The sequence below is a fragment of the Macaca fascicularis genome, chromosome 10 (genome assembly GCF_037993035.2).
Source record: "Macaca fascicularis isolate 582-1 chromosome 10, T2T-MFA8v1.1".
Lineage (NCBI taxonomy): Eukaryota > Metazoa > Chordata > Mammalia > Primates > Cercopithecidae > Macaca > Macaca fascicularis.
The window spans coordinates 82,161,796-82,184,822 of NC_088384.1; the positions used below are offsets into that span (position 1 = coordinate 82,161,796).

General features: G+C 43.5%; 2 protein-coding genes across 5 annotated transcripts; both read left to right on the forward strand.

Annotated features, from left to right (window-relative positions):
* The first annotated feature begins 318 nt into the window (after window positions 1-318).
* PCNA (proliferating cell nuclear antigen) lies at window positions 319-5,610 on the forward strand. Its single transcript, XM_045362542.2, has 6 exons — window positions 319-699; window positions 1,412-1,509; window positions 1,601-1,668; window positions 2,935-3,129; window positions 5,002-5,125; window positions 5,207-5,610. The coding sequence occupies exons 1-6, from the start codon at window positions 479-481 to the stop codon at window positions 5,284-5,286; spliced, it is 786 nt and encodes a 261-aa protein (XP_045218477.1). The 5' UTR covers window positions 319-478; the 3' UTR covers window positions 5,287-5,610.
* Window positions 5,611-7,498: 1,888 nt separating this feature from the next.
* TMEM230 (transmembrane protein 230) lies at window positions 7,499-21,061 on the forward strand. 4 transcript variants are annotated; one of them, XR_012419168.1, is made up of 5 exons: window positions 7,499-7,605; window positions 11,077-11,190; window positions 13,934-14,056; window positions 19,168-19,326; window positions 19,962-21,061. XR_012419168.1 is itself a non-coding variant. In XM_074004822.1 (5 exons), the coding sequence occupies exons 1-5, from the start codon at window positions 7,538-7,540 to the stop codon at window positions 20,100-20,102; spliced, it is 552 nt and encodes a 183-aa protein (XP_073860923.1). In that variant the 5' UTR covers window positions 7,499-7,537; the 3' UTR covers window positions 20,103-21,061. The 4 variants fall into 4 exon arrangements, 3 of the variants coding, with proteins under 3 accessions (XP_073860923.1, XP_073860922.1, XP_005568463.1); XM_074004822.1 differs by lacking the exon at window positions 19,168-19,326 and adding an exon at window positions 8,916-9,021; XM_074004821.1 differs by lacking the exon at window positions 19,168-19,326 and having other exon boundaries at window positions 7,499-7,809.
* The last annotated feature ends 1,966 nt before the right edge of the window (window positions 21,062-23,027 follow it).

The following is a 23,027-nucleotide window of genomic DNA, read 5'->3' on the forward strand; positions in this document are numbered from 1 at the left end:
TTCTACCCACGGAGCTGGAGGCTGAGGAGGCACCATAAAGCTGGGGCTTGACGAACCGGGGCCTGGGCCGGATCCCCACATATGCCCGGACTTGTTCAGTGGTCAGGTTCAGGAGTCAGGCGAAGAGGCGGGGAGACCTGCGGGACGCTGCCCCGCCCTGCACCCGCTTCCTCCAATGTATGTCCTAGGGGGCGGGCCTCGCGGGGAGCATCGGCACGATTGGCCCTAAATTCTAACCCGCCCAGGCTGTGGGCCGGGCAGCGTGGTGACGTCGCAACGCGGCGCAGGGTAAGAGCGCGCGCTGGCGGACGCGGCGGCATTAAACGGTTGCAGGCGTAGCAGACTGGTAGTTCTGTTTCTAGGTCTCAGCTTCTCGTCACGACGTTCGCCCGCTCGCTCTGAGGCTCCTGAAGCGGAAACCGGCTAGACTTTCCTCCTTCCCGCCTGCCTGTAGCCGCGTTGCTGCCACTCCGCCACCATGTTCGAGGCGCGCCTGGTCCAGGGCTCCATCCTGAAGAAGGTGTTGGAGGCCCTCAAGGACCTCATCAACGAGGCCTGCTGGGATATTAGCTCCAGCGGCGTAAATCTGCAGAGCATGGACTCGTCCCACGTCTCCTTGGTGCAGCTCACCCTGCGGTCTGAGGGCTTCGACACCTACCGCTGCGACCGCAACCTGGCTATGGGCGTGAACCTCACCAGGTGAGCCTCGCGGCGCCGAGAAACCGGCCCCGGCCCACCCCCACCTCCGGGGTTTGGCGGGATCGCTTCCGAGCCGAGCCCTCATTGGCTGGCGTGGACCATCCGCACCTTCTCATTGGCCTGCCATGCAGGGGGGTGGGGCCCAGCTGAGCGCGCGGTTCGGAAAAGCCCGCGCTGGCTGCTGCGCGAACCTGCTTTTTCGCGCCAAAGTCACAAAGCGGGTGGTGGCGGGAAAATGACTGGTTTTTCTGCAGTGCCAGGAACACTGCTCCAGAGCTTTTGCTCACTAAATCCTGTTGGCCTTGAATGGACGCTTTAGTTGTGGCTTTTTTGTTTCCGAGACGGTCTCGATGTGTTGGCCCGGGCTGGTCTCCAACTTCTGGGCTCAGGCGATCCTCCCGGCTCAGTCGCGATTGACTTTAAATGCTTTATAATGTGCCCTTGCGAGAAAAGTGTCAGCCTGTCATCCTACTTAGTGGCAGGAGATTGTTTCTATCCAGAAGGGAAACTGCTGGTGGTATTTTAGTATAAATACTGCCAGATGCATCCCAAAATGTCTGCATTAATATTCGCATCCTCCAGCAGTGCAATTACCCTCCACCAGTTCTGAGACGGCCTATGGGTGAGAGTGGTAACCCCTTCTAACTGCATTAGAAATACAGACCTTCAGTAGATGGTGTTGATTTTAAACCATGTGTCTCCTGTCTTCTAGTATGTCCAAAATACTAAAATGCGCCGGCAATGAAGATATCATTACACTAAGGGCTGAAGATAATGCGGATACCTTGGCGCTAGTATTTGAAGCACCCAGTAAGTCGTACCTTTTTACTGAGTTATGAAGCTACAGAAGATCGAAACTCTGTGCCAGTGTTTCTCAACAGCATTTGCTTTTTTTTGGTAGACCAGGAGAAAGTTTCAGACTATGAAATGAAGTTGATGGATTTGGATGTTGAACAACTTGGAATTCCAGTGAGTATCAGTTTCTGATTGTAGCGACTGCTGTACACAGGCATGATAGTTATGTCATAGAATGTTGTTTATTTTTACAGACAGGGTCTTCCTCTTTTCCCCAGGCTGGAGTGCAGTGGTGCCATATAGCTCACTGTAACCTGGGACTCCTGGGCTCAAGCAATCCACTTAGTCTCCTAAGTGGCTAGGAAGGACTACAGATCTGTCCCACCACGCCTGGCTAATTTTTTTATTTTTGTGTGTGGGTGTGGGGGCAGTCTTGCCCAGGCTGGTCTGGAACTCCTGGCCTCAATGATCCTCCTCCGTCAAGATAAGTTAATATAATTTAAGCCTACTTCATAACAGAACTTTTTCTAGAAACATATCTACTGGTGCATGTTTTAAAGAGATTTTAGTATTTGGATAGTTGTTTACCACAAGTCTAAAACTCACTGGTTAAATTTATTGTTTACTGCCAGTTGTCTATTTGCATTAATTTCCATGAACCTCTTTTAAAATTTGCTTCCTTCTAGGATGGTTGGTTTTGTTTTGTTTTGTTTTGTTTTTGAGGCGGAGTATCGCTCTGTCGCCCAGGCTGGAGTGCTGTGGCCAGATCTCAGCTCACTGCAAGCTCCGCCACCCAGGTTTACGCCATTCTCCTGCCTCAGCTTCCCGAGTAGCTGGGACTACAGGCGCCCACCACCTCGCCCGGCTAGTTTTTTTTTTTTTTTTTTTTTTTGTATTTTTTAGTAGAGACGGGGTTTCACCAGGTTAGCCAGGATGGTCTCGATCTCCTGACCTTGTGATCCGCCTGTCTCGGCCTTCCAAAGTGCTGGGATTACAGGCTTGAGCCACCGCGCCCGGCCCGATGCTTGGTTTTTATTAAGTGGGTTTGAAAGCTATCTTAGAAGAAATGTATCCAGGTTAGGTTTATAAACACCAAAGGAGAGAAGAAATGTTGGAATGTTGAAAATGCCTAATATCATATTCTCTCGTTTTCTTTTAGAAAATAGTTAGACCTGCTTGCGCCGTCATCATTTCTGTGGCATACTCTAATGTTCTCTTACTTTATCCCTGGAGGATGAGGAGGAGGAGGCGCTTGTTCCCTGGGCAGTGCATTTAATAGCCATTTATTTTTTTTGAGTGGAGTTTGTTAAGAAATTACACGAGTCAGTAATCAGAAAATCTTGATTCTGAGTTGTTTAGATGTTGCCTTTTAAGAAAGTGAGGGTGCCAAATCATTAAATTTCTAACAATTAACTTTTGGAAAATTTTTGTTCTTAATAGGAACAAGAGTACAGCTGTGTAGTAAAGATGCCTTCTGGTGAATTTGCACGTATATGCCGAGATCTCAGCCATATTGGAGATGCTGTTGTAATTTCCTGTGCAAAAGACGGCGTGAAATTTTCTGCAAGTGGAGAACTTGGAAATGGAAACATTAAATTGTCACAGACAAGTAATGTCGATAAAGAGGAGGAAGCTGTAAGTAGTTTTTAAGTAAAAAAAATAGTTTGAAGAGAATTGTAATACTGCTTATTAGGTTAATTGCTAAAATTAAAAGTAGACAGAATTGGATCCCAAGTAATTTCTGAAAATTGAGATACTGTTGAAATCTGCAACTGATTTGTAAGTGTCATCCAATTTAGAATTATATTTGCAAGAAGGGAATACAAATTCAGCACGTGTACATACCACAGAACAATGGTTTATGGATCAAGCCCACACAGGCTCTTAAGGGTAGGATTGGGAAGCTAGGCATCTAACCTTTAGCTTTCTGGAGATACTTACTCTTACCAAATAAGCATAGAACAGCAACTCTATAGAAGGGTATGGTTAGGAGTAAAAGTCTACCTGTTAGGAGCACTTATGTAATCCTTATATTAGCGTACATGTTGTGGGTCCAATTGGTAGCCCATTTTAAAGGTGGAGAAGCAGGCTGAGCAATCTTAAGTGACAATTTAGCCAAAGTCACAGGCTGTAGGAATCAAAGGTTAAACAGGAAGACTTCTCACTAAGGCTAGAAAGCAGACTCCGTGCAACTTTGAGAGTACTTAGAGAGCCCTTGCTTAACCAAAATAGAAAAAATTAGCCGGGCATGGTGGTGCACACCTGTAACCCCAGCTACTCGGAAGGCTGAGACAGGAGAATGACTTGAACTGAGGAAGTGGAGGTTGCAGTGAGCCCAGATCATGCCACTCCCCTCCAGCCTGGGTGACAGAGCAAGACTCCATCTTAAAAAAAAAAAAAAAAAAAAAAAAAAAAAACTCGGTAACCTGAGCATAAATTAAAACTTGGTAAATCAAGGACGAAGGTCCTAATCTCATAAGCTTGTTAGGATTAAATATGGTAACATTAAAGAGCTTAGCATATGCTGTGTCTGGCATATTACAAGCTTACAATAAATACTATATATTGCTTTCTTGTCCCTTGAATGGGTAGTCAACATTTAGTTTAAATAAAGTTGTAAAATTCAGTTGGAAGTTGTTTTTTTTTAATTAATAAAGGCTAGGAGCTGATTCTTTATCTGTTTCCTGAATCACATTTCCGCTCCTCTGCTAACCTTATTTTTTTCTTTTTCTGTTTTTCTTTGTTTTTGAGACAGGGTCTTGCTCTGTCCATCCAGGCTGGAGTGCAGTGGTGCAGTCATGGCTCACTACAGCCTCAAACTCCAGGGCTTAAGTTGATCCTCCTGCCTTGGTTTCCCTAGTAGCTGGGACTACAGGTGTGTGCCAACACACCTAGCCTGGTTTCCTCTAATTTCATTATTCCCCTTCCATTACAGTCTATTTGTTGAAGAAATTAGATGATTTGTTAAGTTTTCCAGAGTTTGGATTTTGCTGATTGCATTCCTGTGTATACGTAAATTCTTCCACCCTGTGTCCTACAGACTGGTAGCTATAGCCCTGGAGCCTTGATGATATTCAGGATGTTTTGTTTCGGCCGGGGGTGAGAGAGCACGAATACTTTATAGGTGGTGGTGTGTGCCTCTAGTAGAAGGCACAAGGGGTCTGGACGTCTTCGCAGTGTTAGCAGCTATAATAGTCATTGTCTAGATCCATTAAGTCATTAGAGTTTGCAGAGCTGAAATTAATACGTTTTATTCATTTATTAGCTGCTTATCAGAAGAATTTCCATAAAGAAAAGCTTTCCCATATTATATAATTTGGTTATCTAAATTATAGGAAAGACGAGCTAGATACTCAATTCTTTTGCTTTACGCATCAGTCTTCAAAATTTTCATAGCTCCCTCCAAAGTGACTAATAAAAGTGTTTGTGGGTTTTTATAAATGCAAGCTAATAGATTGCAACTTTCTTGATGTTTTTCAATGATGAATCTTCTGTTTTCTCTTGTAGGTTACCATAGAGATGAATGAACCAGTTCAACTAACTTTTGCACTGAGGTACCTGAACTTCTTTACAAAAGCCACTCCACTCTCTTCAACGGTGACACTCAGTATGTCTGCAGATGTACCCCTTGGTAAGATAATAAATTTGAACCTTGTTTTGTAGGTAGTATATGTGATACTCCTCAGTAATTAACTATCTTCCGGTCTTTCAGTTGTAGAGTATAAAATTGCTGATATGGGACATTTGAAGTACTACTTGGCTCCCAAGATCGAGGATGAAGAAGGATCTTAGGCATTCTTAAAATTCAAGAAAATAAAACTAAGCTCTTTGAGAACTGCTTCTGAGATGCCAGCATATACTGAAGTCTTTTCTGTCACCAAATTTGTACTTTTAAGTACATATGTAGATATTGTTTTCTGTAAATAACCTATTTTTTTCTCTATTCTCTGCAATTTGTTTAAAGAATAAAGTCCAAAGTCAGATCTGGTCTAGTTAACCTAGAAGTATTTTTGTCTCTTCGAAATACATGTGATTTTTATAATACAAGAGGGTCTTGACTCTAAATGCAGTTTTAGAATTGTTTTTGAATTTAAATAAAGTTACTTGAATTTCAAACATCACAGGGCAGTGCCTTCATTTTGACCAGGACTGTTGGAAGTATCCTACTGAATTCCCAGCTACAGCTACCCTTTCATGTAAATGGTTTTTCAGTTTAGAGCAGCCTGATGTAGATCAAAAGGATTTCAAATACAGTAGGTTACTAGATATTTTAGGGGGATTCGCTTGTCAAACTTGTTATTCCAATTTGAGGACGAGGAACAAGTGAGAGTAGTACAAATCCTGTGTATTTCATTTTACTTGGCAAAAGTTAATACTCTTCAGAAGCTTCGTGTACCCAAAGTCTTGTTGGCTTTATAAGGATGTTAATGGAGTGTTTCTTTTTAGCCTAGGGAGTCCTACAAGAGTCTTTGATGTTTCAGTAGATCTGTAATGGGACCCAAGGAGTATGGTTCTGCAAAATTTCTCTATTATAAATACACTTTTTGCAACTTCACTCACATAAAGGATGAAGATGTCTTAAATTCCATGGATGTTGGATCCAACCAAGAAAGTGAAAAAGCCCTGAAGTTACGAAGAAAGACTTAAAAACATTCCCATTAATAGCTGTAAGATAACTGTGCTGTGTATTAATTTTTTGCGTGGTGCAGTGCCTCACACCTGTAATCCCAGCACTTTGGGAGGCAGGCGGATCAACTAAAGTCAGGAGTTTGAGACCAGCCTGGCCAACATGGTGAAACCCCATCTCTACTAAAAATGAAAAAAAAAAAAAACTAGCTAGGCATGGTGGCGCATGCCTGTAGTCCCAGCTACTTGGGAGGCTGAGGCAGGAGAATTGCTTAAACCCGGGAGGTGGAGGTTGCAGTGAGCCGCGATCATGCCACTGCACTCCAGCCTGGGCAAGAGTGAGACTCCATCTCAAAAATACATATATTTTTGGCTGGTTTGATAGTAGTAGGTTATCAGAACTTACATTAGTGTCACTGAAGTAGGTATACAACCCCCGCTGCTAAATTTGGCTTTAGAAAAAGCATTTTTTAAAATTGCTTTATCATAATCTTTTTTTCCAGTACATTTTTGTTTGGTAGATTAAATGACTAGTTTCTTTATTAAATTACTTGGACTGAGTTCTAGTTACTGGACATGAGAATTAACCATGTCCAGTAGTAAGTATTCATTTTCCTACAGTGTGCCTCTGAGTGAAGAAGGAAACAGGCTGCAAAAGAGGCTGATGGAATTTTGGGGTGATGGATGTATTTCCATCTAGATTGGTGATGGTTCTAGGACCATACGTATTTTCAGAGCTCATCTATTTGTACTTGTGTATAAATTATACCTTAATAAACAACTTTCTGAAAAGCTTCATGTGCAGCAAAATGTCCCTTGTGGGCAGGCCTTTTACCTGGACAAGGCCTGAAAATAAGCACAAGTTTGTGGAGCTATTCAAGGGAAGTATAGTGGGGTATTGACAGCACAGTTTACAAGTGTGCTATTCAAGGGAAGTGTGGTAGTGGGGTGTTGAAGGCGAGCGCCCGTGGAAGGCTGGCGCCTTGCAGCGGATATCTGGCCGCACTGACTTCTGGTCCTGAGGCTGCGACGGACTCGGCTTCTGCCTCCCTGGGAAGCCATGGCGCTCTCTAGCCTGGCCCGTTCTAAGGAAGGGAGAAACCACGTAGCTGGCTTGCCCTGGGCCTGACGGTGACCCAGGTGGGCGAGGACCCTAGGTGCTCGCCCGCCACAGTGGAGGTAGCCGGCGGCGGGCACAGGTCGTGGCTGCCTAAACAAAACCCACGAATCGGCATTCGGCCCGTGCAGCCCCGATGCCTCCTGCAGCTGATACTCGGTAAGTGATAGCCTGGGAAGCTGGTTGAGGAAACAAACGCTTCCGGAGACGCAACTTCCGACGCGCCTGTTTCCGGCACGCCACTTCCGGCGCACTGATCCCGGCTGGGGTGGGCTGAGTGGCCCTTAAGCGGGCCGTACCATGCGACCTCGTGCGCTGCCAACCGTGGGCGAGCTCTGGGTGTGCGGGCGGCCTGGCGCGGCGCTCCGGTAAGGCGTGTGTGCGACGGCGCGGGGACAGAACCGTCCTCTTGGGCTCTGGGCGTGTCCGAGACCGCGCTTCCCGCCTAAATCAAGCTCCGAGTCATCCGTGTGGGGCATTCGTCCTCCCTGGCACAGTTTGTTTTACGTCTAAATTCTCGTCGGTTCTTATTTATCTCTCTGGCAAGGTCTGAAGACGGGCAGGAGAATAACGTATGTAGAGACGCGTGATGCCAGGCACTGTGCCAAACGTCTTATGATGCTTTTAGAACTCTCTTAACATTCAGGTGCTGAGGGAGTTTGGGGGTAGCGGTGAGCTGTTAAAAAGCCTGTTGGGAACGAAGACTGATACTTTGAAAATGCTCGTTTTTCTTTTCCCCCTCTTTTAGAATCCTCTTTGCCAAGAGTAAACATTCGTCTCCCCTCTCCCTCACGCCCCTGCGATGTGTTGTTTTGATGCGGATGTATGAATAATGTCAGGACGTACTTAACAAAAAAGTCTAAGTGCAAGTTAGATGTGGTTAAATTCCTTCAAAAACCACACATATTGGTAGTTTGAACTTTTATAGAATTAAATGCAGTCGGGATCACAACACTAAAAACCTAGTATTTGACGCAGTTTGATCCAATCTTTTTTGAAAAGTATAGAGATTAGCATTATGCTCATTTTTCAATACTTGATTTCTAGACCAGGATGTAATCAATAAAAAGGGACACTAATATTTAGCACCAATTATTTAATTATTTATGCTAGTTACTTTGCATTGACTGCAAGCCACTTAAAACAGTTTGTTAGGCCGGGCACACTGGCTCACGCCTATAATCCCAGCACTTTGGGAGGCCGAGGCGTACGGATCAAAAGGTCAGGAGTTTGAGACCAACCTGGCCAATATGGTGAAACCCATCTCTACTAAAAATACAAAAATTAGCCGGGCATGGTAGCAGGCGCCTGTAGTCCCAGCCACTTGGGAGGCTGAGGCGGGAGAGTCGTTTGAACCCTGGAGGCGGAGGTTGCAATGAGCCGAGATCGGGTCACTGCACTCCAGCCTGAGTGACAGAGCGAGACTCCGAGACTCCGTCTAAAAAAAAAAAAAACACCAAAAAAAGAAAACAATTTGTTAATTTTTGGAATTAAGTATGTGCAAAGTACTTAGAACAGCTGGCATCTAACAAAGACTAGGTAAGTACTAACCACCATTATTGTGATGATGATAATGATGAATTTTCAAAATGCCAACCCAGAAAAAAACTAGTCCTTTTTTTATGTTGCCCTTATGCCCTTATTGAAATACTTCATTTTATTGTTATTATTTTTTAAGACGGAGTCTCGTTCTGTTGCCCAGGCTGGAGCACAGTGGCCCGATCTCGGCTAACTGCAACCTCTACCTCCTGGCTTCAAGCGATTCTTCTGCCTCAGCCTCCCGAGTAGCTGGGACTACAGGCACCCTCCACCATGCCTGGCTAATTTTTGTAGTTTTAGTAGAAACAGGATTTCATCATATTGGCCAGGCTGGTCTCGAACTCCTGACCTCGTGATCCACATGCTTTGGCCTACCAAAGTGCTAGGATTACATAGGATTACAGGTGTGAGCCACTGTGCCCGGCCAGTTTTCTTTTTTTTAAGATATGTTTTTGAATTTAGAATTTAAAAACTTTGACTAAAATATATTTATCCATTTTGATCATACAGCTTTGTTACTTTATGGAGGAAAAGTGGACAAATAAAAAAAATTATTTTTATTTTATTTTATTTTTGACACAGAGTCTCATTCTGTTACCCAGGCTGGAGTGCAGTGGTGCAATCTCGACTCACTGCAACCTCTGTCTCCCAGGCTCAAGCGATTCTCGTGCCTCAGCCTTCCAAATAACTAGGATTACAGGCATGTGCCACTGTGCCCGGCTGATTTTGGGGTTTTTTTTAGTAGAAACGGGGTTTCACCATGTTGGTCAAGCTGGTCTCAACTTACTGACCTCAGGTAACCCGCCCACCTCAGCCTCCCAAAGTTCTGGGATTACAGGCATGAGCTACCACACCCAGCATATTAATACAAATTGCCTTAATTTAAATGTTAGGATTTTTCAGACTTATCCACTGTCTCTTAAACTGGTGACATAATAGCCATGATTTCATTATCGCTGTCTGCTTTGAATATTTTGAACAAGAACCCAGGTTTTCCATTTTTTTCTTTCTTTCCTTAAAATTTATTGTAAGATATTGTACCATGTTCCATTTCTTAAGGTTGGTACAGAAGTAGTTAGGAAAATGAAGTACTACTTTTGGTTCTTGGGATGGGGCAGAGAGGTGGGCGCTTCTAGAGGCACTAGTATAGCCAGGCCCTTATCCAAATTTACAAGGGTCCTGGCATGGTGGCCTGTAATCCCAGCGCTTTGGAAGGCTGAGTTGGGCAGATCACTTGAGGTCAGAAGTTCAAGACCAGCTTGGCCAAAATGGTGAAACCCCATCTCTACTAAAAATACAAAAATTAGCTAGGCATGGTGGTGCATGCCTGTAATCCCAGCTACTCAGGAGGCTGAGGCAGGAGGATTGCTTGAACCCAGGAGGTGAAAGCAGCAGTGAGCGAAGATCGCGCCACCGCACTCCAGCCTGTGCAACAGAGTGAGACTCTATCACAAAGAAAAAGAAAAAAAGGAGTTCGAGACCAGCCCGGCCACCATGGTGAAATCCAGTCTTTACTTAAAAAATATAAAAATTAACCAGGCGTGGTGGTGCATGCCTATAAATCCCAACTACTCGGGAGGCTGAGGCAGGAGAATCTCTTGAACCCGGGAGGCAGTGGTTGTAGTGAGCTGAGATTAACCCACTGCACTCCAGCCTGGGTGACAAAGCAAGACACCGTCTCAAGAAAAACAAACAAACGAACAAAAAACCCCACAAATTTATGGCAAGAAACTTTACAGATCTTTTGCATTAAAGGGTTGATCTCTATCGAGGGGCAATAGGCAAAATGTTGATGTGAGTGTATTCCATTTCCTGCCCTCTTCTCCCTCCCTGTCAAACAAGAGAATCATTTGAATGCTCCTCTTGCTTTTTCTTAAAAGTGGGAGCAAGGGACAGGCAATACTGTGGTGTCAGGTGGACCTGGATTTAAGTCCTCATTATTCTACCTAGTCTCTATGTGACTTTGGAAAAATTAAAAGTCAGGGAATCTTAGTGCCAGAATAAACTGGAATGTGATTCTTGGTGAGTGTCTTCACTGTCATTCTACAAGGACAGACCAGACTAGATATTTAATATATAGTGAGAATGTTTTCACTGTGTCAGAGGCATATCTGGTTCTCCATATGCGTATGCCTCTGACACAGTGAAAATTTAACAGTGAAGTGTAAATTGCCCATTGCTAGTCTGACGTGGCAGCCCAGAACTCCAATGCAGAGCATCTAATAATCCTGAACTCATTGGCTCTAATGCACCTTTGTCACCTACAGACAATAACAGCGTTTTTTGTTTTCAAACCGTAGCTGTGTCAGCGTGTTATGATGCCGTCCCGTACCAACCTGGCTACTGGAATCCCCAGTAGTAAAGTGAAATATTCAAGGCTCTCCAGCACAGATGATGGCTACATTGACCTTCAGGTAAATGCAGACAAGAACTGCAAGACTGGCTGGCTGTGTTTCTGTTGAGTTAGCTGGAAGACCTTCCAAATGGAGGGTTTGCTAACTGTCCCTAGGGATTAGAGGAAGCAACAAGAGGAAAACTCAGCTCTGAGGCCTTTTCAGCCATAATTGCAGAAGAGGGCTGTGGCAGGGTAGTTTCAAACCAATTCCAGTATTGTCCATCTCTAAGAATTTTTAGTTGTAATGCCAGAGCCTTGTAGTTACAGGTTTTATTTACTTTATTAAGAAACTAACTAGATTGTGTTTTGTTAAGATGGAGTTTGTTTGTTTTTTTTAAGGAACTTTAAAATTTTCGTTAGGTGAAATTTTTTTTTATCAGTGTTTATTTACACTTTAGTCAAAGCCAGTTCACCTTTTAAGGGAGAAACTTATTGCTAAAGCCAGCGGATTGTAGGAATCTTCCTTCTTTCCTGATGTCATGAGATCCAATTTATTAAAGGTATTCTTTGTGATAAATAGTAAGTAAAACAGAGTATTTATTAAATTTGTATCCTACCCTAACCATTTATAAACTAGTCAATATTATTATAGCATCTCCTTTTACGCACTTCCCCTTACAATAGAATATTCTAGGTGGAACTAGGGCCAACGAGGAAGTAGCAGGAACCCATCCTTTATAAATAAATAAATTACTCTTTGGACCCACATTTGAAGGAGAGATAAAAATAGATCTGGAAAGATCTGGAAAGCTTCCAGCCATTTGGTCAGGCACAACCATGAGCCAAACCTTAGAAAATTTGTCTCTGAATCTTAACCTTGAATTGAGTTTGTTCATAAGGCAGGTTTACTTGCTATGTGGAACAAACAATTAATGGTTTGGAATAAACTGAAATTGCCTTCTTTTCCTTTTTTTTTTTGAGACAGAATTTTGCTCTTGTTGCCCAGGCTGAATGAAGTGCAATGGTGCCATCTTGGCTCACTGCAACCTCCGCCTCCCAGGTTCAAGCAATTCTTCTGCCTGAGCCTCCTAAATAGCTGGGATTACAGGCATGCGCCACTATGCCCAGCTAATTTTGTATTTTTAGTAGAGACAGTGTTTCTCCATGTTGGTCAGGCTGGTCTTGAATTCCTGACCTTAGGTGATCTTCCTGCCTCGGCCTCCCAAAGTGCTGGGATTACAGATGTGAGCCACCGTGCCTGGCCTTTTCTTTTTTTTTTTTTTTTTTTTGATACAGGGTCTTGCCCTTTTGCCCAGGCTTGGGTACAGTGGCACAGTCAAGGCTCACTGCCACCTTGACCTCTTGGGCTCGAGCAGTCTTCTCACCTCAGCCTCCTGAATAGCTGTTACCACAGGCATGTGCCACCACGCCCAGCTAATTTTAAAATTTTTTGTAGAGACAGGATCTGTTAAATCCCCATAAGTTAGTACAGCCATCTATATACCAGGCAGTTAATAAATATATGTCTAACAAATGAATGACCATAAAGTCAGTTCTGTTTTTGTTTATAAAAAGTTTCTTATGATACAATGAATGATTTATGGAATGAGATTCAAACTAGAGTGAATGACATTCCTCTGAGATTCCTTTGAGTAACTGTGAGAGCAATAACTAGAGCTTCATCTCTTGCATCTCTTGCCAGTCCCTTTTATTTCTCAGAGCTGCACTGGGTGGTAGGACATACTTAAGACACATAAAGCATCTAGTTTGGTTCTTAATTACCCTCCCGTTTTTGTTGTTGTTGTTATTGTTGTTGTTTTTGAAACAGGTTCTGGCTTTGTCACCCAGGCTGGAGCGCAGTGGTGCAATCTCAGCTGGCTGCAGTCTTCACCTCCTGGGCTCAAGCCATCCTCCCACCTCAGCCTCCCAAGTAGCTGAGACTGCAGGCACATACCACCATGCCCAGCTAATTTTTGTATTTTTTGTAGAGATGAGGTTTCACCATGTTGCCCAGGCTGGTCTCAAACTCTTGAGCTCAAGTGATCTGCCTGCCTCAGCCTCCCACATTGCTGAGATTATAGGTGTGAGCTCTCCTCCCTGTTTTAAAGTGTTTGAGGCTGGGCTTGATGACTCACACCTGTAATCCCAGCACTTTGGGAGGCAGAGGCGGGAGAATTCCCTTCAGCCCAGGAGTTGGAGACCACCCTGGGTAACATAGTGAGACCCTGTCTCTACAGAAAATTTTAAACATTAGCTGGGCATGGTGGCATACGCTTGAAGTCCCAGCTACTTGAGAGGCTGAGGCAAGAGAATTGCTTGAGTCCAGGAGTTTGAGGCTGCAATGAGCTATAATTGCACCACTGCACTCCAGCCTGAGTGACAGAGCAAGACTCTGTCTCTAAAATCATAAAAATTAGGCAGGGCGCTGTGGCTCACGCCTATAATCCCAGCACTTTGGGAGGCCGAGGCGGGCGGATAACCTGAGGTCAGGACTTCGAGACCAGCCTGGCCAACAAGGTGAAACCCTGTCTCTACTAAAAATACCCAAAAAATTGCTGAGTGTAGTGGTAGGCACCTGTAATCCCAGCTACTCAGGAGGCTGAGACAGAAGAATCACTTGAATCCAGGAGGTGGAGGTTGCAGTGAGCTGAGATCATGCCATTGCACTCCACCCTGGACAACAAGAGCAAAACTCCATCTCAAAACAAGCAAAAAAAAAAAAAAAAAACCCATAAAAATTAAAAGTAATTAATTAAATGTTTGAACCCAGGTATTTGCATAACGTTCTTCATTGTCTTTTTTTGTCTCTGTTTCTCTTCCAGTTTAAGAAAACTCCTCCTAAGATCCCTTATAAGGCCATCGCACTTGCCACTGTGCTGTTTTTGATCGGCGCCTTTCTCATTATTATAGGCTCCCTCCTGCTGTCAGGCTACATCAGCAAAGGGGTAAGCTGACGGGCATGTGGGAATAAGCTATGAAATTTTAAAAATGTTAGCCAAGGCTCGTGTGTGTGTGTGTGTGTGTGTGTGTGTGTGTGTGTGTGTGTGTTCCCCAGTGGTCTATTTTTTTTGAGACAGGATCTTGCTCTGTCATCCAAGTTAGAGTGCAGTGGCACAACCTTTACCTCCCTGGGCTCAAGTGATCCTCCCACCTCAGCCTCCCAAGTAGCTGGAACTACACGTGTGTGCCACCAAGCCCAGCTAATTTTATTTTTTATTTATTTTTGTTTGTTTTATTTTTTGCAGAGGCAGGGTTTCACTATGTTGCCCAGGCTGATCTCTAATTCCTGAGCTCAAGCAGTCTGCCTGCCTCAACCTTCCAAAGTGCTGGGATTGCCAGTGTGAACCATTGCACCTGGCCAATTTTTTTTTTTTTTTTCAATTTTTTTTCCAATTTTTACGGGGACGTAGTGGGTGTATATACTTAGGGGATACATGAGATATTTTGATACAGTCATGCATTCATAATAATCACATCAGGCTAAATGGGGTATCCTTCACCTCAAGCATTCATCATTTGTGTTACATTCCAATTATACTTTTATTTATTTATGTATGTATTTGTTTATTTATGTATTTATTTTTGAGACAGAATCTCACTCTGTCATCCAGGCTGGAGTGCGGTGGCATGATATCAGCTAACTGCAACCTCTGCCTCCCAGGTTCAAGCTATTCTTGTGCGTCAGCCTCCCGAGTAACTGAAATTACAGACGTGCGGCACCACACCCGGCTAATGTTGGTATTTTTAGTAGAGACAGGGTTTCGCCATGTTGACCAGGCTGGTCTCGTACTCCTGGCCTCCCAAAGTGTTGGGATTACAGGCATGAACCACTGCGCCTGGCTTACTTTTAGTTATACATATATATATATATTTTTTTTTTTTTTTGGAGACAGAGTCTTGTTCTGTCACCCAGGCTGGAGTGCAGTGGTACAATCTCAGCTCACTGCAACCTCCGCCTCCTGGGTTCAAGTGATTCTGCTGCCTCAGCCTCCTGAGTAGCTGAGACTACAGTGGCAAACCAGCACGGCTGACCTATTTTTGTATTTTTAGTAAAGACGGGTTTTTGCCATGTTGGCCAGGCTGGTCACGAACTCCTGACCTCAAGTGGTCTGCCCGCCTGGGCCTCCTAAAGTGCTGGGATTACAGGCGTGAGCCACCACGTCCAGCCTTAGTTATTATATTTTTAAATGTACAATAAATTATTCTCTAGTCATTTTGTGCTATCAAATACTAGAGCTTATTCATTCTATGTAACTATGTTTTTGTACCCGTTAACCATCCCCATTTCCCCCCACCTTTCCCAGCCTTTGGTAACCATCATTCTGCAATATCCATGAGTTCAATTGTTTTAATTTTTAGTTCCCACAAATGAGTGAGAACTTGGAAAGTTTGTCTTTCTGTGCCTGGCTTATTTCACTTAACATAACGTCCTCCAGTTTCATCCATGTTGTTGCAAGTGACAGGATCTCATGCTTTTTTGTGGCTGAATAGTACTCCATTGTATATATGTACCACATTTTCTTTATTCATTTGTCTGTTGAAGAACACTTTGGTTGCTTCCAAATTTTGGCTGTTGTTAATAGTGCTGCCATAAATATGGAAGTGCAGATATCTCTTTGACAGACTGATTTCCTTTCTTTTGTGTATATACCTAGCTGTGAGATTGCTGGATCATATGGTAGTTCTATTTCATACTGTTCTCCGTAGTGGCTATACTAATTTACGTTCCCATCAACTTTGTACGAGGGTTCCCTTTTCTCCACATCCTTGCTATCATTTGTTATTGCCTGTTTTTTTGGATAAAAGCTATTTTGGCTGGGTGCAGTGGCTTACACCTGTAGTCCCAGCACTTTTGGAGGCCGAGGCAGGAGGATCACTTGAGCCCAGGAGTTCGAGACCAGCCTGGGCAACATAGTGAGACCTCGTGTCTATATTTTTTAAAAAGCCATTTTAACTGGGATGAAATGATACCTCATTGTAGTCTTGATTTGTATCTCTTTGATCAGTGATGTTAAGCACCTTTTCTTATACCTATTTGCCATTTGTATGCCTTCTTTTGAGAAATGCCCATTTTTGACTGAATTATTAGATTTTTTTCCTATAGAGTTTGAGCTCCTTATATATTCTGGTTATTAATTCCTTGTCAGATGGATACTTTGCATATATTTTTTTCCATTCTGTGGGTTGTCTCTTCACTTTGTTGATTGTTTCCTTTGCTGTACAGAAGCTTTTTAACCAGATGTGATCTCATTTATCTGTTTTTGCTTTGATGGCCTGTGCTTTTGGGGGCATTACTCAAGAAATCTTTGCCCAGTCCAGCATCCTGGAGAGTTTCCCCCATGTTTTCTTGTAGTAGTTTCATAGTTTTAGGTCTTACATTTAAGTGTTTAATCCATTTTCATTTGATTTTTGTATATGGTAGGAGATTTGAGGGGTCTAGTTTCATTCTTCAGCATATGGATATCCAGTTTTCCTAATACCATTTATTGAAAAGACTGGTTCTTTCCCTAGTGTATGTTTTTTTTTTTTTTTAGAGAGAGTCTCACTCTGTCATCCAGGCTGGAGTGCAGTGGCACCATCTTGGCTCACTGCAACCTCAGCCTCCCAAGTAACTGGGACCACAAGCAGGTGCCACCACACTTGGTTAATTTTTTTTTTTCATTTTTTATATAGACGAGGTTTTGCCATGTTGCCTAGGCTGATCTCAAACTCCTAGACTCAAGCAGTCCAGGAGTACAGTGGTGTGATCACAGCTGTCTGCAACCTCAATCTTCTGGGCTCAATCGATCCTCCCAGCTCAGCTTCACAAGTAGCTGGAGTTACAGGTGTGAGTCATCATAGCCAGCTAATTTTTTTGTTTGTTTGTTAGAGATGAGATCTCATTATGTTGCCCAGGCTGGTCTTGAACTCCTAGGCTCAAGCAATCCTCCTGCCTCAGCCTCCCAAAGTGCTGGAATTACAGGCTTGAGCCACTGCACCCCTATGGCTATGTTCCCCGTTGTGTGTTAATTATGGTCAGTGTGAGGCCCACCCTAGCCTCCCAAAGTACTGGGATTACAGGCGTGAGCCACTGCACCCGTTGAATGTAGAATTTTATCAAATGCTTTTCTAGCATTGATTGAAATAATCATATGGTTTTTGTCCTTTATTCTGCTGATATGATTTTATCACATTGATTGATTTGTATAAGTTGAACCATCCTTGCATTTCTGGGATAAATCCCACTTGGTCCTGATAAATAATCTTTTTAATGTATTGTTGAATTTGGTTTGCTAGTATTATCCTCCTTATTGAGGATTTTTGCATCAATGTTCATCAGGGATATTGGCCTATTTTTCTTTTTTCGACGTGTCTTTGCCTGGTTTTGGTATCGGTAAAACTGGCCTAATAGAATGAGTTTGGAAGTATTCTCTCCATGTCTGTGTCTGTTTCAGAATAGTTTCAGTAGGATTAGTATTCTTTTTTTTTTTTTTTTTGAGACGGAGTCTCGCTCTGTCACCCAGGCTGGAGTGCAGTGGCCGGATCTCAGCTCACTGCAAGCTCCGCCTCCCGGGTTTACGCCATTCTCCGGCCTCAGCCTCCCGAGTAGCTGGGACTACAGGCGCCCGCCACCTCGCCCGGCTAGTTTTTTGTATTTCTTTTTTTTTTTTTTTTTTTTTTTTTTTTTTTTTTTTTTTGAGACGGAGTCTCACGCTGTTGCCCAGGCTGGAGTGCAGTGGCGCGATCTCGGCTCACTGCAAGCTCCGCCTCCCGGGTTCCCGCCATTCTCCTGCCTCAGCCTCCCGAGTAGCTGGGACTACAGGCGCCCGCCACCGCGCCCGGCTAATTTTTGTATTTTTAGTAGAGACGGGGTTTCACTGTGGTCTCGATCTCCTGACCTTGTGATCCGCCCGCCTCGGCCTCCCAAAGTGCTGGGATTACAGGCTTGAGCCACCGCGCCCGGCCTTTTGTATTTCTTAATAGAGACGGGGTTTCACCGTGTTAGCCAGGATGGTCTCGATCTCCTGACCTCGTGATCCGCCCGTCTCGGCCTCCCAAAGTGCTGGGATTACAGGCTTGAGCCACCGTGCCCGGCCTCTTTTTTTTTTTTTTTTTTTTTTTTTTTTGGAGACAGGGTCTCATTCTGTCACCCAGGCATAGTGCAGTGGTGCGAGCTCAGCTCACTGCAACCTTTGCCTCCCAGGCTTATGTGATCCTGCCACCTCGCTAGCAACTGGGACCACAGGTGTGTACCACCATGCCCATCTAATTTTTGTGTTGTTTGTCAAGACGGGGTTTTACCATGTTGACCAGGCTGGTCTTGAAATCCTGAGCTCAAGCGATCTGCCTGCCTAGGCCCCCCAAAGTGCTGGGATTACTGGAATAAGCCACCATGCCCAGCCAAGTATTAAGTCTTTAACTGGTATAATTCAGCAGTGAAACTATCAAGTCCCAGGCTTCTCTTTGCTAGGAGACTTTTTATTATGGCCTCAATCTCATTACTCTTTGTTTGTCTATTCGGATTTTAGGGTTTTTTCCTGGTTGAATCTTTGTTTTTATATTCATGTCTAGTACAGCAGATTCCAGCAGAAAGAACAAAAAGATTTTCTTTTGCATTTTGTTCTCTGTTGGCAAAATATGTTTTTCTTCCTTTGAGCAACAGTAAACTTCCATAGTTCCTATAAGGGAGGTGGTAGCAGGTAGACAAACTTGGTCTCTGAGATATTAGACAGTTTGCCCTGTAATAGTTTGGAACAACATGGCTGAGCCTGGCATGCAAGGGTCCTGATTGGTAAAGGGCTGTAGCTGGAGCAGCATGCTGTCATTGTAGCTGTGTAGTGCCATGGACGTACCGTCAGTGTTTGGAGAGAAATAGCAATTCTGTTATATGTGTGGGGTCACTGTGCCTCATAAGTCAGTTCCTTCTTACATTATGTTTGGATGGCGTTCCTGTTGAGCTTCAATATGAAACCTTAGAAACTTAAAGTAGTTGGTGGTTCTTTCTCATGGGCTGTCCCCACATACACAGTGTCTAAGTTGTCTTGAACTGATTCTGACTATAATTAACACACAACAGGGAACACAGCCAGCCGGGTGCAGTGGCTCAAGCCTATAATTCCAGCATTTTGGGAGACTGAGGCAGGAGGATTTCTTGAGCCCCCGAGTTCAAGACCAGCCTGGGCAACATAGTGAGACCTCATCTCTACCAAACAAACAAACATACAAAATTAGCCAGGTATGGTGACTCACACCTGTAACCCCAGCTACTTGGAGGCTGAGGTGGAGGATCACTTGAGCCTTGGAAGTTGAGGTTGCAGTGAGCTGTAATCACGCCATTGTAATTCAGCCTGAGCAATAGAGCAAGACTCTTACCTCAAAAAAAAAAGAAAAAAAACCCTGAAATTCTGAGAAAAACACAGAGTTTATTGTAGTGGTAGCTGTACAATTACAAAAGGTGAAAAACAACCAAAGTGTCCAGCAGTTGTATGTGGGGCAGTTAAGTAAAACTGTGGCATGTCCATTTCAGTGGAATGTTACACATCCTTACAGTTTAAATATATGAAGAAGTTTTAATAATATTGGCCACAGGACACAGAGTATGTTGTGTTCACAGCTAAGAGCTTTAAAAAAAGGAAAAGAAGCTAAAATATCTGGATGAGAATGGGTCGTTTTTTTCTTTATAATTGTTAGTACTTTGTAGTTTTTCTTCAATTTATAGTCAGGAGGAAACCTTTTCCCTCGGTAGTATACAACTCAAAGAAAATGTACTGAAGAGTATAAAATACTGATCTAAGGATTAGGTATGAGACTTTTTATTTTAAAATGTGTACCTCTTACGATACTAATGTGTTTGCCTCCTTCTGCCACCAGGGGGCAGACCGGGCCGTTCCAGTCCTGATCATTGGCATTCTGGTGTTCCTACCGGGTTTTTACCACCTGCGCATCGCTTACTACGCATCCAAAGGCTACCGTGGTTACTCCTATGATGACATTCCAGACTTTGATGACTAGCACCCACCTAATAGCTGAGGAGAAGAGTCACAGTGGAACTGTCCCACCTTTAAGATACCTAGCAGAAACTATAGCTAAGGACTAAGGAATTCTTCTGCTTGCAGATGTTTAAGAAAATAATGGCCAGATTTTATGGGTCCTTCCCAAAGATGTTAACTGAACCTACAGTAGCTAATTAGGACATGCTCTGTTTTTCATCCCTTGGCCCTGGCAAGAGCTCCTGACAAGTTTTTCCACAGGAATATGTATCATGGAAGAATAGAGGTTATTCTGTAATGGAAAAGTGTTGCCTGCCACCACCCTCTGTAGAGCTGAGCATTTCTTTTAAATAGTCTTCATTGCCAATTTCCTCTTGTAGCAAATGGAAGAATGTAGTATGGCTAATTTCTTATTACTAAGTAATTTATTTTAAAAATATCTGAGTATATTATCCTCTACACTTATCCCTACCTTCATGTTCCAGTGGAAGGCCTTAGTAAAATCAAAGATCGGTGAGTTCATCTGTAATGTTTTTTTTACTTGCTTTCTTATTGACAGCAACCAGGAATTTTTTTTTTCCTGCGGAGCAAGTTTTCAAAATGTAAATACTTTCTCTGTTTAACAGTCCTTGGCCCATTCTGATCCAGTTCACCAGTAGATTGGACAGCATACAATTTGGATCATTTTGTCCCTTGTAAATCAAAATGTTCTGTAGATTATTCCTTTAATGGCTGGACTTTTGGCTGTTTCCTAATGAAACATGTAGATAAGTGGTTATTATTTCGAGTTTATAACCCTATTGCTAGCACCTTGTATGATGTCATCATTCTGCTCATGATTCCAAGGATCAGCTTGGATGCCTAGAGGACTAGATCACCTTAGTTTGATTCTATTTTTTAGCTTGCAAAAGGTGACTTATATTCCAAAGAAATTAAAACGTTGACATCCAAATCCTTGAATTAAAATGAGTTAACTTTAAACATTTCAGAAAACATTTTAATGATTTTATGATATCTTTAATCCCAGTACCCAGATCTACCTTAGTTTGTAGGTAGCTGGCATTATGGGTCACACTCTACTTTCCCTAACTCTGAGGTGTGGACTTGGGCAGCTAGAAGCATGGACATGCCATCAGCTGAGTTGGAAGGCTATGGGAAGAGCAAGTGTTAGATGTCTACTCAATATCCAAGTGGAGCTGTTGAGGAGGCAGTTGCGATGCATGTGTGTGTCTAGAGTTTAAGAGTGGGTCTTGGATGGAAATAGAAATTTGGGAATCAGTATTTGGACAGTATCTTAAAAATCAGAGGGCTGTTTGAGATCACCAGTAGAGCGAGTGTAGTTGGAGGGGAAAAAAAAAAAAGACTCAGGAAATGAGGGACAAAGAGAGGGTGACGTGAAGCAGCCTCCAAGATTAGGCACTTTTGGTAATGGGAATGTTGACTGGGGAGTCCAGTAGTCTAGAGTTCCTGATCCTTGACAGTGAATATGTGAGGTGATATATAAAGCTTTATCTTGGGGAGTGGTTGCCAAGCAAAGCTCAGATCAGAAGGTTTTGACCAAACCAAATGATTTGGTTTATTTATTTATTTATTTTTTTTTTTTTTTTTTTTTTTTTTTTTTGAGACGGAGTCTCGCTCTGCCGCCCAGGCTGGAGTGCAGTGGCCGGATCTCAGCTCACTGCAAGCTCCGCCTCCCGGGTTCACGCCATTCTCCTGCCTCAGCCTCCCGAGTAGCTGGGATTACAGGTGCCCGCCACCTCGCCCGGCTAGTTTTTTGTATTTTTTAGTAGAGACGGGGTTTCACCGTGTCAGCCAGGATGGTCTCGATCTTCTGACCTCGTGATCCGCCCATCTCGGCCTCCCAAAGTGCTGGGATTACAGGCTTGAGCCACCGCGCCCGGCCTATTTATTTTATTTTTTTTTTTTTTGAGACAGAATCTCGCTCTGTCGCCCAGGCTGGAGTGCAGTAGCCGGCTGGATCTCAGCTCACTGCAAACTCCGCCTTCCGGGTTTACGCGATTCTCCTGCCTCAGCCTCCCGAGTAGCTGGGACTACAGGCGCCCGCCACCTTGCCCAGCTAGTTTTTTTGTATTTTTTAGTAGAGACAGGGTTTCACTGTGTTAGCCAGGATGGTCTCCATCTCCTGACCTTGTGATCCACCTGTCTCGGCCTCCCAAAGTGCTGGGATTACAGGCTTGAGCCACCGCACCTGGCCTATTTTTATTTTTATTTTTTTTAAACAGAGTCTTGCTCTACTGCCCAGGCTGGAGTGCAGTGGCAGTCATGGCTCGCTGCAGCCTTGAATTCCTGGGCTCAAGTGATCCCCGCACCTTGGCCTCCCAAAGTGTTGGGATTACAGGCATGAGCTACCGAGCCTGGCCTATTCGGTCCTTTTTTAAAAAGTTGATGCTGCTGATCAAAGAAAATAAACAGAAGGGTATAAAGTGAAAAGTAAACATTTGGGCATGGAGTGGAGAGTGTGCATTCACTCCAGCTTACCTCTCAAGGTTTTCCAAATAAATTTCTTAATATACCCCTTCCTGAAATGCTCTAAGCACATATATACATACCTGGTTTTTAAAACTTGGTCTCCCATTATATGGTTCTATAATTTTTTCCCCCCACTGATTCTATTTTGTGTATCTTTCCATATCCATGGAGATCAGTCATATTCTTGTTAATGCACATTGTAAGTGTAGTTTTTCATCCTATGCATTTAGTAGTCATAGGATCAGAGCAGAAACCAACCAACTTCCTACCTGGGGTAGGAATCTCCTCTCCAGAGTTCCCTGAGGAATGGCCTTTGCTGCTCTATTTGAACATTCACACTTGTCATCTTATTCCAGCTGGCATTGTTACAGAAGTATCATTTATGAAGCCAAACTCAGACTCCTTGCAACTTGTATGCTTTTACCATAGTTGTATTATTTGCTGTTTTATAGAAAAG

Coding starts and splice junctions, on each gene's coding strand:
- PCNA (XM_045362542.2), top strand. CDS start 479: ATGTTCGAGGCGCGCCTGGTCCAGGGCTCCATCCTGAAGAAGGTGTTG. Junction 700..1,411: donor ATGGGCGTGAACCTCACCAG/GTGAGCCTCGCG, acceptor CCTGTCTTCTAG/TATGTCCAAAATACTAAAAT. Junction 1,669..2,934: donor TTGAACAACTTGGAATTCCA/GTGAGTATCAGT, acceptor TGTTCTTAATAG/GAACAAGAGTACAGCTGTGT.
- TMEM230 (XM_074004822.1), top strand. CDS start 7,538: ATGCGACCTCGTGCGCTGCCAACCGTGGGCGAGCTCTGGGTGTGCGGG. Junction 11,191..13,933: donor ATGGCTACATTGACCTTCAG/GTAAATGCAGAC, acceptor TTTCTCTTCCAG/TTTAAGAAAACTCCTCCTAA. Junction 14,057..19,961: donor CAGGCTACATCAGCAAAGGG/GTAAGCTGACGG, acceptor TTCTGCCACCAG/GGGGCAGACCGGGCCGTTCC.